The sequence below is a fragment of the Cetorhinus maximus genome, unplaced genomic scaffold (assembly GCF_964194155.1).
Source record: "Cetorhinus maximus unplaced genomic scaffold, sCetMax3.hap1.1 HAP1_SCAFFOLD_184, whole genome shotgun sequence".
In the NCBI taxonomy this organism is placed as follows: domain Eukaryota; kingdom Metazoa; phylum Chordata; class Chondrichthyes; order Lamniformes; family Cetorhinidae; genus Cetorhinus; species Cetorhinus maximus.
This window is the reverse complement of record NW_027596165.1, coordinates 585183-599514: the sequence shown is the minus strand read 5'-3', so window position 1 is coordinate 599514 and position 14332 is coordinate 585183. Positions and strand designations below refer to the sequence as shown.

Here is a 14332-nt window from a genome sequence, read left to right as displayed (position 1 = left end):
CAGGATATTGAACTGCAAGGAGCATCACGGTTGAAACAAATCCCCTCTCATCAAATGTCCACTCCAAAGACTTGTGTATATAATCTAGGCTGAAACTTCAGCGCAGTCCCGAGGAAGTAAAAACAATTGGCATCCTTGCAAAGATCAGCAATTCAACTTAGCCCAGGGCCGGGATGTAAATGCGGCCTTCCTGGAATCCGTGACTCAGCACTTGACTATATAAACTTACCAGATTCTATTTAGCTATGAATTTTTCTTTAAAACTGTGCTTTAGTGCTCGCACTCGAATCTCAACAAAAATGTGAATTCATAACACACCTTTACCGTCTTAAAACATCCCAAACTGATTCACAGCAGAGTTATCCAACAGAATTTGACACCAAGTTACATAAGGAGACATTAGGGCAGGTGACTAAAAGCTTTGTCATAGAGACAGGTTTTAAGCAGTGTCTAAAAGGAGGAAAGTGAGAAATGAAAAGGTATAGGGAATCACAGAGCTTGAGGTCCAGGCAGCTGGATGCACAGCCATCAATGCTGGAGTGATTAAAATTGGGAATGGGCCAGCAGAGTTGGAGGAGCAGAGAGATCTGGGAGGGTTTTAGAGCTGGAGGAGGTTGGAGAGATAGAAAAGGAGTGAGGCCACGGGGGGATATGAAAACAAGGAGGAGAATTTTAGAATTGAGATGGGGCAAGACCGGGTGCCATTCTCGGTCAGCGAGCACAGGGGGTGATGGGTGAATGGGGTTTGGTGCAAGTTAGGATACAGGCAACTCAAGTTTACGGAGAGGGGAGAGCATTGCAATGGACGGGTCTGCTCTGTAGATTTGACACCAGCAGCTCAGCATCTGCTCCTCCAGCAAATTAACTCGAAAGATATCATTGAGCCCAACAGATAAGGAGATCCTTGGGGGACGAGTGGGCACATGGAGGCATCATCACTCTGGAATTGCCAAGTTAATTTGATTGCTAGGTCTCATTTTAATGTTTTTTTGTTACAGTTTATGAGTACTACCCCTTTAAGAAGGGGGCACATATACTATAAATAATATAAACAATATTTGATTTGAAACCTGTCATCATTGAAGGGATGGAGGAGGTGGACAGCTGTTGCCATGGTGACCGGCAGCTTCCCCCCCCGGGGCGCAGGCGCGGCATGAGTCGGAGTCACGTGGGTGAGAGTCGGTCACATGTTGTGAGCGGGACCTCGCCCGCGGGGGCCTCTTCGCTGATTGGACGATGGACGGGCCGGAGCGGCGCCTCGGACCGGGATTGGGTGTCCACCCGGGCGCGGGGCCGACGGGCGCGGAGCTGCTGCAGGGACAGGCCCGAGCGCTTAGGGCCGAGCTCCGCAAGCTGAGGTACCGGGGGCGAGGCAAGGCAGGGGAGCGGAGCGGAGCCTCGAGGCAGCGGCCGTCGCACAGGCCATCATCACCCGCCCTCAATCTGAGCGCCAACCACAAGGGCTGCTGCTCATTCCCAGCCGAGCGGAAAGACTTGCCTCTCTATAGCGCCTTTCACAACTCCGTGCCGCCACCGAAGCGCATCGCAGACAATGTCGCACCTCTTTCTGAAGTGTACTCACTGCAGGGAAAACACAGAAGCCGATTTGCGCACAGCAAGATCCCACAATCAGCAAGGCAGTCATGATGGTCAGCTCACCTGTTATAGTGGGCACCATGATGGAGGGATGAAAATTGGTCCCAGGACACAGACACACACACCCGGGAGAGAAGCACTCCTGCTCTTCTTCAAAATCCTCCTTAGGCAGTCCCTCAGGATGGAGGATGACTTGCTTCCACTCAGGCCCAGTGGTCTCTGAGATGGCTGATAAGTCCAATTCAGGATGTGCAGACTCTGCCCCATGTGGGGCAGGTGCTGCTCGAACCGTGGGGTAGACGGGTTATTGGAGGTTTGTGTGATCCCTCTGACACCTCAACTTAACCTCTGCACATTCACGATGAAGAGTCTCGATGCCTTCCTGAATTAACCTCCGTTTTGGTCAGTCACAAGCCATGAGACCCTGATTCTCATGAGTCAGTGGGGATGTTTGACCTCTTCAGGGATGCTTTGAGGACATCCCTAAAGTGATTTCGCTTTCCACCTGGGAGTCTCCTGCTGTCTCTTCAAAATAGTGGCCATGGGATCTTTGACATGTACACGAGAAGGCAGACTGCCTTACATCTCATCTGAAAGATGTTATCTTCCTCAGTATTGCTCCTCTGACATTGTGTTTGAATCTCTATAGACTAGGACTAGAACTCTACCTCTGACATAGAGGCAAGAGAGTGCTATCCACTGAACCACTGTGGAATGAAAATTGTAGGTTTGAATATGTACATGAGTGCACAGTTTACAAGATAGGGTCTATTAATCACCTGACTGAGAAATCCACGTAATTTTTCTTAGATTTGCGTATTGGTACAGCACAGACTAATCAGCCTGTCAAATCTGTGCTGAGCTCTGAAGAAGAGTCATATGGACTCAAAACGTTAATTCTGTTTCTCTCTTCACGGATGCTGCCAGACCTGCTGAATTTTTACAGCATTTTCTGTTTTTAAATCTGTGCTGGTGTTTGTTTCCATGTTAGTTAATCTAACGGTTCTAACCCCACTCTGCTCCCCATACTTTCAATAGTCAACTAACATCTTTCAGATGTCACTAAGGTGAGGCCCCATTTGCTGCCTTGGTTGGATTTAAAGGCTGTCATGAAGCTATTTTGAGGAAGAACAGGGGAGTTCTGCCTGGCGTCCTGGCCAATATTTATCCCTCAACCAATAGATTATCTGGTCTTTATCACATTGATGTTTTTGGGAACTCTGTACAAATTGCTGCTGTGTTTCCAACATTTAAAAGTGATCACACATCAAATCTACTTACATTGCTGCATAGTGCTAAGTTAGTGAAAGGTGTTATGTAAATGCAAGATTTTCTTCTTTAAGTCACGCTCAGCCCCCTATGCTTTCTTTTGAAAACATCATCATCTTAAAATGAATGGGTAATACACTGTAACCTCTCCAGAAATCTATTGCCCAGAAACACAAATTATCTGGAAGTTTTTGATCAGACCCAAGCAACTCATGGCATCATTTTGGTACAGTACTTTTGGGAGTGGAAAATGGAAGATACAGTATTTGAATAAGAAACATTTTTATAAGTGCTTTATAATGTTTGATCACTGTTCTATGCTTCAGGTAAATATTTATAGCCACAGTGACTTCTGGTGCACACACTTATGGTTAAGCATTCTAATGTCATTTTATAATCCAGAAAATTCTGAAATCCAGAAATGACTTAGTCCCAAGCATTCTTGACTAGAGAGATTACAGTGTATTTACTATTTTGTCTAGTGAAATGTAAGGGCCTCAAACCAAATCTTTGCTTAGGATCCAAACTGCTCCTGCACGAAGATACCGTTTGTGGAACTTGCTGTTTGCAAATTATCTGCCATGTTTCCTACATAACAAAAGTAATTCAGTGTCTGTAAGATGCCGTGTGATGGCCTGAAGTTTTCAAAGGTGCTTTAGAAATGCAAGTGCTTACTTCATTCCCTTTTAAAAGTACTTGCAGGTGGTGCTCTGGTGGTTCTGTGCAAATTTATTTGTTCTAACCTCTGTGAATTACATTAGCTTTTAGCCCCTCAGGGACCTATCAATTGAAAACTTTCACCATTGTGTTTAAATCCCCTTGTTGCCTTTCCTCTACCTGTCTCTGTAACAAACTCCAGTCTTCCAATCCTCCAAGAGCTGTGTTCCTCCATCTCTAGGGTCTGGTCTGTCATCCACTGTCTTAACCATTGGTGGCATGCCTTCAGCTGCTTAGGCCCTATGCTCTGGCATTACCTCCCTGAAACCTTTCAACCTCTCTCTCCTATCTTTTGAACCCACCTCTTTAATCAAGATTTTGATTACCCTTTTTAATATTTTTTTATAGGCTCAGTTTCTGCTTTTGTCTGATGACTCCATTTTTTTTCCATGTTAAAGGTGCAATACAAATACAAGATTTTATAAAACATTTGGTAGTATTCTAGCAGTATGTCAGATAACCAAGATGAGCATTTGAATATGTAGAAGGGTTAGTACATAGGCACATCCTGAGAAATTTTTAAAGCTATGTAGGTACATTTATTGATGGGGCAAGTATTATTTAGCATAGTCCTCCAAAGTGCATTGAAAAATACATTGTCACAAGAATACCATTTTACTATTGCTCTGCTTGGCTCTAGAGAGTACCCAGATAGTCTTTCTCTGGGAGGATGGGTACTTCCCAATTGATTCAAAGTAGTGGGCCACAGGAACTCTGAAATGTTTGTATCTCTGTCTTTTTTTTTAAAAGAGGGAGGATGAGTAAAGCATTGCTGATCTGTAACTTTGAATGTACAATATTAGGCAGCAAGTCAACAAAGCTGTCCATGTACATAAGAAATCTATTGAGGACCTGCACACCCTTCTGAATGGTTTGAAAAAGGAGCCCTCCCAGGATTACAAACCTATCAGAAATCGAGATGATCAAGTATCCCAATCTTTGGGGAAAGGTATGAAATTCTAGTTGTTCAATTTATTGCAGGTTCTACCTTGGGCCTGCGATGAACTGCTTTTACAAGATATTTCCTTGTGCTTTTTGAACCCTGTGGTCCAGAAACTGACTAAATAGAAATTGTCATTCATGTAGATCGAGTCATTTTGATTGCTAAAGTAATGACTCCATATTATGATGTTTAGAGCTGTGAGTTCCATGTTGGGTATCAGCACAAATTGCTGGGCTGAGTAGGGAAACTGTGGTGTTATGAATTGGCATGGAGCCTCTTGATCTCAGAACCAAGATCTGAAGCCAGTTTGCCTGATCTGCCTCTATTCCATGTATAGATCTGAGAGGGTAGAGTTAGGAAATAAAAATTGGGAGAGGACGTTAATCTAGGTTCTCCTGAGTGTGTGTCCAAAGGACAAATTCGACACTGAGTGATAGTTAATTTAAAATTTATTTTAGAAAGACCACAAGAATAGTTGGTATAGAAAGCAGAACACACCAAAAATATGAAGTATTCTTTTGAGACTGTGGTGAAAGCACTTTGTTAGTGCTGTGTAGGGACAGTTTTACTGAGCATATTATTGGACCAGAGCTGTCCTAGAAGCAGTGAAGCAGAAAAATGGAAATGTTCCATTTAGAGAAACTTCACTTGCCAATTGCATGTACAGTGTGCCTTAGCAATTCATCAACAGTAATTATACTTGTTAAAAGCGTACTGACAGTGATAAATTATAGGTATCTGATAATACAGTCAAATTTCCTGTGTTTACTGATTGTAACAGTATATGGTTTATTATATACAAGTCTGCTTAATAATATAACTTAATATTTCAAGCCTATTTCTGTATTTAACATCTTTCACATCCTGCCCTTGGCCTGCTGATTGTACGTAATATAGTTTGACTGTGATTTCTTATTTGTATTGAATGAAATGAAATTTAAGAATTACATGTGTATGTTTTAAAAGGAAACATTCAAACCGTACCCATCGGATACATCGAATCCTGCTTCACTGCCAAAAATGGCACACCCCGGCAACCAACTATTTGTAGCTTATCCCGTGCACGACTTAAAATTAGCAAGGTCATTTTTAACAACGCGGAACATTCGCTCATAGGCTTGGATCAGTTTTCACATGTCTGGTAGGTTGATTTCAATTCTGGAAGGTAAATGTTTCTGACCCCTATTATTTAACTTTTGTGACTAATATAGTTTGAGGTTCAGTGCTGCATAATTTATTTCTTTCTATAATTCAATTCTAAAGTAGTTCTAACTTGAATTAAAATTAAATTTACAATTTCTGTTCAAAAACATCTGTCGTCATTTCTAAACCATAAAGCACCAGATTTACTGAATTCATCTTGAGAACTTATGGTGGGATTTGAACACTCAGATGAATTAGGAGCAGGAGTAGGCCATTCAGCCCCTCGAGCCTTCTTCGCCATTTTATAAGATACGGTTGACCTGATTGTGGCCTCAGTTCCACTTTCCTGACTACCTCCTATACCTTTGAGCCCCTTGTTAGTCAAGAACCTACCCAATTCTACCCAAACTGATTCCACATCTTGAACTTGAGAACTGAAATCCTCTCTCTCTATTGTACTAATGCCATCCTTAATTAAGAGTTACCTCTCCACCTTTTCCCAGCTTCCTGTCCTTCTGAAATGTCACATATCCTTGAATACTCAGGTTCCAGCCTTTGCTGTCTTGTAGCCATGTCTCTGTAATAGCTATCAGATCATGCATACTTATTTCTATTTGAGCTGACAATTCGTCCATTTTGTTACAAATGCTACATGTGTTCAGATACAGAGCCTTTAATTCTGTCTTTTTATTATTTTTTGCAAACTCTAGCCTTATCTGCAGGCACACTGCTCAGTTTGTACACTCTGTCCCTTCCTGCCATGCTCTGATTATCATTGCTCTTATTGCTACCTTGCTGTCTTGTTTTGTCCTTTCCCTTTAATTTACCACATCTTCCCTTACTTGATCCCTCACCCCCACCCCAAAATTTAGTTTAAAGCCCTCTCTCTGTACCGCCCTAGTTATACGATTCACCAGAACACTGGTCCCAGAACGGTTCAGGTAAAGGCAGTGAAATAGTGGTATTGTTGCTGATTAGTATTCTAGAGACCAGGGTAATGCTCTGGGGACCAGGGTTCAAATCCCACCACGGCAGCTGGTGAATTTGAATTCAATAAAAATATGGAATTAAAAGTCTGCTGACGACCATGAAAACATCGCCGATTGTTGTAAAAACCCATCTAGTTCACTAATGTCCTTTAGGGAAGGAAATCTGTCGTCCTTACCTGGTGTGGCCCACATGTGACTCCAGACCCACAGCAATGTGGTTGACTCTTAAATACCCTCTGGACAAAGGCGATTAGGGATGGGCAATAAATGCTGGCTTAGCCACATCCCATGAACAAATAATAAAAAATAAAAACCATTTCAAAGGTATGGCTCCCCCTTTCCCCGATACTGGTGACAGTGCCGCATGAATCAAAACCCATTTCTCCCACACCAGTCTTTGAGCCATGCGTTCAACTCTTTAATCTTAATTGTCCTATGCCAATTTTCTCGTTGCTCACACACACACACACACACACTCTCTCTCTCTCTCTGTCACTGTCACTCACTCTTTCTCTCTGTCTCTCTCACTCTTGCACACTCTCTCTTTCTCTCTCATCGGATCACCCCCTCAGCCTTCTTTTTTTTAAGAGAAAAGTGCACCAGCTTGTTCAGTTTTCCCTCATAAGTATATCCTCTCAAGTTCTGGTATCATGCTTGTGAATCATTTTTGCACCTTCTGTAATGTCTCTATATATTTTTTTGTAATATGGAGACCAGAAAGCTCTACACAGCAGTACAGGTGTGATTTTAACTACAGTTCTACGCAAGCTTAGCATAACTTCTCTGCTTTTAATTGTATTCCTCTAGAAATGAACCCCAGTGCTTAGTTTGCTATTTTAATGGCCTTATTAACCTGCCTTGCTACTTTTCCTGATTTGTGTATCAGTACCCCCTAGGGCTAAATGAGCAATGTTGGAAGAAATAAACTAATCACTCTTTATTTTCTTCTCTGTGCATAAGTTGGCTTTGTTTTTACCCTAGCTTTGCTAGGAGTGTTGCCTGCTGTCAAGACTTACATGCAGCTAGGCTAATCAGCAATGAGCAGTAATAATCTTTGATTTTAGTTTTTTTAAAAAAGATTGATAAAATTGCTGCAATGATTAGAAAGCATGAAAAAAAAATTAGAATAAACTAAAACTAGTATAAATTTAGTGCTCCTGCACTCCCAGTGGAGGACCATGCTTAAAGAAGACCTCAGTGTTGTTATAGCATTATCTCTGATAAGCATTCCCTTTTAGTCGGACTCCCTGCTAGGAGTACTGAATTTATCCTTGGACAATAGAAAATCAAGTTAATTTTGTGAGGTTGTTTTGGCATGAAACCTAGCAATGAGTCAGCAAACCATTGTACTGTGGTGCTATTTCTGATTCTCACTCCCAACTTGTACAATTTCCCACTGGCAGCAAAGTAAAACCGTCCCTTGTATCTCTACTGGAATAAACTTTTATCTAAAGTGATATCAGTTATAGGGAACATACATTTTTATCTTGTATGTTCAAAGTATTGGGCAAGACCTGCGTTATAGGGTCAGAAACGTGTCTCTTTTGTGGCACAAGATTGATGTGCTGAGCTAAAATCTAAAGTGTATTATTTTAATGTGGCTTCAGCTTCTTGTGGAGAAGTTCAAAACATTTCCTCCACAACTGCAAAACTTTTCTGAAACCAGAGCCATGGATGTTGGCTACAGAACTTCCAGGCGATCTGTCTGTAAGCTTGTGATTTGATTCTTTTTTTCAAGTTCAGTGTTAATGGTTACAATTTCTGGTTGTAATAACTACTCTGAGATGCCCAACTTTGAAGCAAACTAGAATGCAGAGTTCGTACTTTTCCCATAGCTTGCTGCAACCATCATGCATAACTCATTGTGTTTCGTAGTTCTCCAAGGGCAGTATAATCTAGTTCCTTATTTTTCTTAAAACTTCTCTACTCTGCAAACCAAGGCAATCTTATTCTTTAGCCTTGTGCTTGTACGTCAATTTTATTAAAGCTATCAAATTTCTAAATATTAAAAATATAACATTTGATTTATGCAGGATTATCTTTGTTTTTCACAAGAATGGACATCAGAGCTATAAAGCTAAAGTCAAGCCACCTCGACTAAATGGATTAAAAACTGGAGTATTTTCTACAAGAAGCCCTCATCGACCCAATGCAATAGGTTTAACACTGGCAAAGCTGGATAGGATTGAAGGTATGCTGCTTCAGAAATGTCCTGTAGGGCTAACATGGCAACTTTGATCCAGAAAAAGTAGAGGTCCTTGTAGGAATCCAGGAATTCTCCCGTATGAAGTTGGTATTAATTAAAACAAAAGAGATGGCATTGCAACTTCATAGTTTCTGGGGTGGAACTCTGCCCAATAGGAGCATGTATCTAGTAAATCCATTTACAGTGTTCACTCTTGAAAAGGGATGGGCAGAAAATCACGAGGACTGAAAGCCTAATCTGTCTTTCAATAGGTTAAGCTCTGCACTGGAACTGTGAATTGAAAACTTACCCCTAAAACAATAAAGGAACCTGAGAAGTAATTCTGTAATTCTTGTGTCTACATGGTCAATGACCATAATGGTGCATGTACAGTCTTTGTTTTATCTTTTCATTGAGAAAAGGATGCTGTATCTCCAATAACTGATATATTTGTGGTTCTCTTGCAAAAACTACCTGGTACTTGGGCTGCATAGAAAACAGTGGGGAGTTGGTTGTAAAGATATGATGTGGTTTAAAAGTCCCAATGGTGTTAAGACACAAGCGATTTTATGAGAATCGTCTGATCTCCAGGGTTAAATTATACAATAGTAGCATTGCATTGTTAACATAAGGTATGTCCCACAGTGCTTCAAAAATGGAAGTAGGCAGGAAACCGCACCGTAAACCATAGTAGGCACAGTTAATGGGAGTAAACAAATGTTTGGTTGGAAAGCTGGATTTTAAGATAGACAAGAGAAGGTTGAGAGGAGATTTGATAAAGGTGATCAAAATCATGAGGTGTCTAGACAGAGTAGATAAAGCAAAACTGTTCCTATTGGCGGAAGAGTTGGGAGCAAGAAGACTCAATTTAAAGAGATTGGCAAAAGAACCAAAGGCGACATGAGGAAAAACGTTTTGGTCGTGAATGGTGGAGGCAGATTCAGTTGTGGCTTTTGAAAGGGAATTAGGTTAGGCATAAGAATTGGATAAGGAAACAATTTGCAGGACTACGGTGATGGGTGGGACTAGCTTGCTCTCTTGCAGGGAGATGGCATGGGCTCGATGTGGCAAATGGTGTCCTGTGACACACCATTCTATAACCTTAAAATGCTTTTAAAGGAGATGAGAGAACTGGAAGAATTTAGAGAGGGAGTTCCAGAGCTTGAAGCCAAGGCTCCTCCAAGCAGTATGAAGAAGCAAGGGCTTCCTCATAAGACCACAGAACAGGGACCAAGCAAGAAGAGTCATACGGACTCAAAACGTTAACTCTGCCTTTCTCTCCACAGATGCTTTTAGACCTGCTGAGCTTTTCCAGCTTTTTCTGTTTTTGTTTCAGGTACAAGACTGGATTAGGTTGCGAGATTGTATTGGTTGTTTGAATATTCATTTTGATTTTAATACATTGGGGGAGACTGGAATGTGGATCAGCAAAGGCAAGAATCAATGGGGGAGTGGAGAGAGCTGCATTTTTGAATAGTTGAAGTTGGTGGAGGATGGGACACCAGAAAGGAAGGGCATTGCAATAATCAAGTCTGGCAGGTTTCGGCATTGGAGTGGCCAAGGTTATGTCATGTAGTTAAAAACGGGTGTTCTTGGTGAAAGATGGAATGTAGGAATGGAATGTGTTTAAAGCTCAGCTTGGGGTCAGGCAATTTGCCATGATTTTGCATAACCGAGTTCACCCTTGAAGCTTGTTTCTAATCTTTAAATATTTATGTTATAATTGTATTTGTCAGCAATAGGTAACCAATAGATTCAATCTTTGAATTTTAGGATAGTTGATAATACACAGCGTTGAATGTTTTTGTCTGTAATTTATTTTCCTAATTTTTTTAAGGTGACACTCTTTATTTCTCGGGAATTGACATGATACAAGGAACGCCAGTACTGGACATTAAGCCATACATTCCCGATTATGACACACCTAAAGCTGACCCACCAAGAAATGACAGTCCATCACATCAAGAGATTCTTGTGCCAGATGAGCAGTATGAAGGTATAACTATCCCTGTCAGTCGGGCAGTAACTATGGAGAGTGGGGATAAGGAACCAGCCCATGTCAAGGTGGCTCCAGAGACAGCAGGGCATTGTTTTACTGAGCGGGTGCAATATGCTCCCAGAGATGCCACACACCCATTCAGAAAGACGGATGCTGATGTTCTCGAGGGAGAAGACCAGTCCCCCATACAAGTAGGAGGTACAATTTTACCCGACATTATGGACGAAACCGCAGACAAAGAGGAGTTTTGCGCTCATGACCTAAAAATCGAGAAGGTTCACGAACCTGCTGGAAAAGAGGGTGTTTCTGATGAAAGCATACTCTTAGCTGTGGAGAAAATCAAACGTCAGCTGTTTTACAGTGATATTATAAACCAAGTAACTGATGAAGACAAAGTTGTTTGCTTGGAGTCTGAGCAGTCAGGTGCTGCCACCCTCTGTCAGAATAAATGGCCAAAGAACCTTGATGCTATTAGTGTACCTGGAAACCTGTCATCTAACAGTACTATTGCAACTTGGGTAAAACAATCACTTGTAACTTCCTTACAGGTTCGATTCACTCCTCATGCAGAATTGGATCTGAAACAGTTTCAGGCTCCAAGTGGCACAGGTATGAATGGTATTACAGTGCTTGTATTAATAATAAAACCAGCAGCAGATCTTTGCATTCAAATGGAGCACCTACTGAATTGTAAAACTAAAGTATCGTAGTAGCAGTACAGAAGGAGGTTATTCGGCCCTTTGTGTCTATGTTGACTCTTTGGTAGACTTATCCAATTCGTCCCATTTCCCCCCCCCTGCTCTTTCACCATAGCCCTGTAATTGTTTTCCCTTCAAGTGTTTATCCAATTCCTTTTTGAGAGTTACCATTGAGTCTGTTCCCTTTCAGGCAGATCATAACAAGCCAAATTGCTGCATTTTAAAAAAAATATAGCTTCCTAATGCTGCCTCTGGTTCTTTTGCCAATTAGCATATACCTGTGTCCTTTGATTACCAATCCTCCTACCACTATAAACAGTTTCTCCTTATTTACTCTATCAAACCATTCCTGATTTTGAACACCTCTGTTAAATCTCCCCTTAACCTTCTCTGTTCTAAAGAGAACAATCCCAGCTTCTCCTGTTTCTACGCATAACTGAATTTCCTCATTCCTGGAACCATTCTAGTAAATCTACTCTGCCTCCTGTCCAAGTTCTTGACATTCTTCTTAAAGTGTGGTGCCCAGGATTGAACAGAACACTACACTGAGGCCTAACCAGAGTTTTATAAAGATTTGGCATAACTTCCTTGCTGTTGTACTCCATGACTTGTCTATTTATAAAGCCAATGATGCTGTATGCTTTATTAACTGTGTCCTTTAACACTAATTGCTTTCAAGTTATTTTGCAAATTTTGTGAAGCTTTAACAAAATCAGAATTCTGATTATTTTTAAATGGTCTTGGCGACCTTGATCTAGCGGCTTGGTTGCATTTATTGAACGTTCAACCTACATTTTATAGTAGCTGTTATTATAACTTTAGAATTTAATTTTCTTTTTTGACAGATTTAAGAGCTAAAGTTTAATCAACTCTGCCTGTTTACAGATCCAGGTAAAATCTCACTGAAATATTTCCAGTCAGTTGAGGAAGCCAAGTCTGCCATTGTGGCTGTGCTATCAGCGGATCCAAGGTCCATATATCGTAGAAAACAGTGCCAGGACGTGCTGTTTTACTTCACTTTGGACACTGCCCACATCACCTCCTGGTTTGGGGATGACTTTGCTGAAATCTTGAGGATAAAACCAGTGAAAGAGAAGGCTTAGATTGGAACTGTCAGAATAGAAATTCCTGATAAGGTTTAGAAGATCGATAATTTGCTTTTTGTGACCCTGTGCCTTCATTTATAATGGAAACTACCTATGCAAACTTATCACGCTGTAATTACCTTCTTCACTAGTAGTGGTGTTGCAGTGATATGACAAATTTAAATAGGCAGTTCCTACTCTAAATGCAGACATGCATGTCTATAATGGAAAAATAAAGTCTGTGACTTGAAAATGAAAACTGAATTATGTCTGTTCATTTTGTCTTGTCCAATTATTGCCTGTCCTCTAACCATTCTTCATCTGAAGATTGTAATTAACCTTGAGTACCCATATGTACCATAGTGATTTTAATCTTTATTCGTTTTTGATCTCGGACATTTCTAGCTCTGTAAATCTTCATCAGTAAATTTAATTCCATGCCCATTACAACAAAATTGTTTGTCTCTTCATATGTACTATGAATTATGCTTACTGCATTTTAGTTTAAAAGTCCTATGAGTAAAGTTTCTGTTGGGGCTCCCCCACCCCGGCATTGCTATTTACCCATTTTCTAGGATTTCTATGACAAATTCTTGTCCCCAATCCCTTGGATTTTGTCATGAGTTTCTTTCTGACCAATTAGGGATGGGTAATAAAAATGCTGGCCTATCCAGCGATGCCCACGTCCTGTAAAAGAATTTTTAATAATGATCTGCTAGACAAGCCCAAAACGTATAGCATCGAAGAGCTACTCAAGGATGGACGTTGGTACGAAGTGATCCTTGTAAGTCAACAAAGCTTACAGGTCCTAAGTACAACCCCAATTTTTGATGCACTCACTAGCACACCCAAACATAGCAGGATGTGGAAGGTGTGGCCTTCTGCATGCGTCAAAGAATCGCCCAGCTTTTCATCAATTGTGCAGGCATGTGTTAGGAAGAGCCATTAGCAGCGGCAGTGCGCGGTAGAGCAAAGGCTAATGCAGCTACAAAGAACTATGTTAGTGATGGGAATGATTGCTGCTGAGTTCTCAAATCAGAGTAATGGTTTTCTGGAAAGGGAAGAATTGGCTGTCTAACTTTTGCTCAGTATCTAGGGCTGGATTTTAAGTCCACACCCCCTCCCCCACCCCTAAGCTGTTTACCCCCTCTTCCCTCCAATAAAATGGTAGGTGGGTGGGTACCAAAATCAGCAGCCTGCCTGCCATTATTATATAAATAAATAATGGTCAATTGAGCTTGTTACCAAGCCAATTGACTGGAATATGTCCATGCCATAATATGGTTGGTTAGGCAGGTGTGAGCCACAAGTCTTTTTTTGAGCACAAATTGCTTCTGAAGTGTATTTGCTTATTATTAAATCAAATGTGGCAGCCTATCTGCACAGCATGCTTCCCACAAAGAGCAATGAGATCAATGAATCTGTTCATGTTTTATTGGTGATGGTAGGAGGCTGGCCAGATAGGGCTTCACTGATCTTCAAACAGTGCCATTTTATGATATCTAAACAGGGAGGCAGGGCATTGGTTTAATATCTCATCTGAAAGATGGCACCGCTCTCAATAGTACATTGAAGTTACGGTTTTATGTGGTCAGCCCTGGGATTGAAGCTTGATCCGAAAACCATTCGGGAGTCAAGAGTGAAGCTGTACAAGGCTGCTGCAAGGCCAAAGCTGCTTCTGCACAAAGTTAACCTCTCCTGTCAGCTG

At 41.3% G+C, this 14332-nt stretch overlaps 1 protein-coding gene across 2 annotated transcripts; it reads left to right on the top strand.

Annotated features, from left to right (window-relative positions):
• The first annotated feature begins 1176 nt into the window (after positions 1 to 1176).
• On the top strand, positions 1177 to 12883 carry trmo (tRNA methyltransferase O). Of its 2 annotated transcripts, none has more exons than XM_078534987.1 (6): positions 1177 to 1358; positions 4386 to 4531; positions 5492 to 5666; positions 8691 to 8848; positions 10680 to 11450; positions 12425 to 12883. In XM_078534987.1, the coding sequence occupies exons 1-6, from the start codon at positions 1237 to 1239 to the stop codon at positions 12640 to 12642; spliced, it is 1590 nt and encodes a 529-aa protein (XP_078391113.1). In that variant the 5' UTR covers positions 1177 to 1236; the 3' UTR covers positions 12643 to 12883. The 2 variants fall into 2 exon arrangements, with proteins under 2 accessions (XP_078391113.1, XP_078391114.1); XM_078534988.1 differs by lacking the exon at positions 1177 to 1358 and adding an exon at positions 1537 to 1554.
• Positions 12884 to 14332: the final 1449 nt, after the last annotated feature.

What these genes read in the sequence shown, in the direction of transcription:
- trmo (XM_078534987.1), top strand. Translation starts at nt 1,237, where the DNA reads ATGGACGGGCCGGAGCGGCGCCTCGGACCGGGATTGGGTGTCCACCCG. An exon ending in GATCAGTTTTCACATGTCTG is followed by an intron (nt 5,667 to 8,690) that starts GTAGGTTGATTT and finishes TGATTTATGCAG; the next exon opens with GATTATCTTTGTTTTTCACA. An exon ending in TCAGGCTCCAAGTGGCACAG is followed by an intron (nt 11,451 to 12,424) that starts GTATGAATGGTA and finishes GCCTGTTTACAG; the next exon opens with ATCCAGGTAAAATCTCACTG.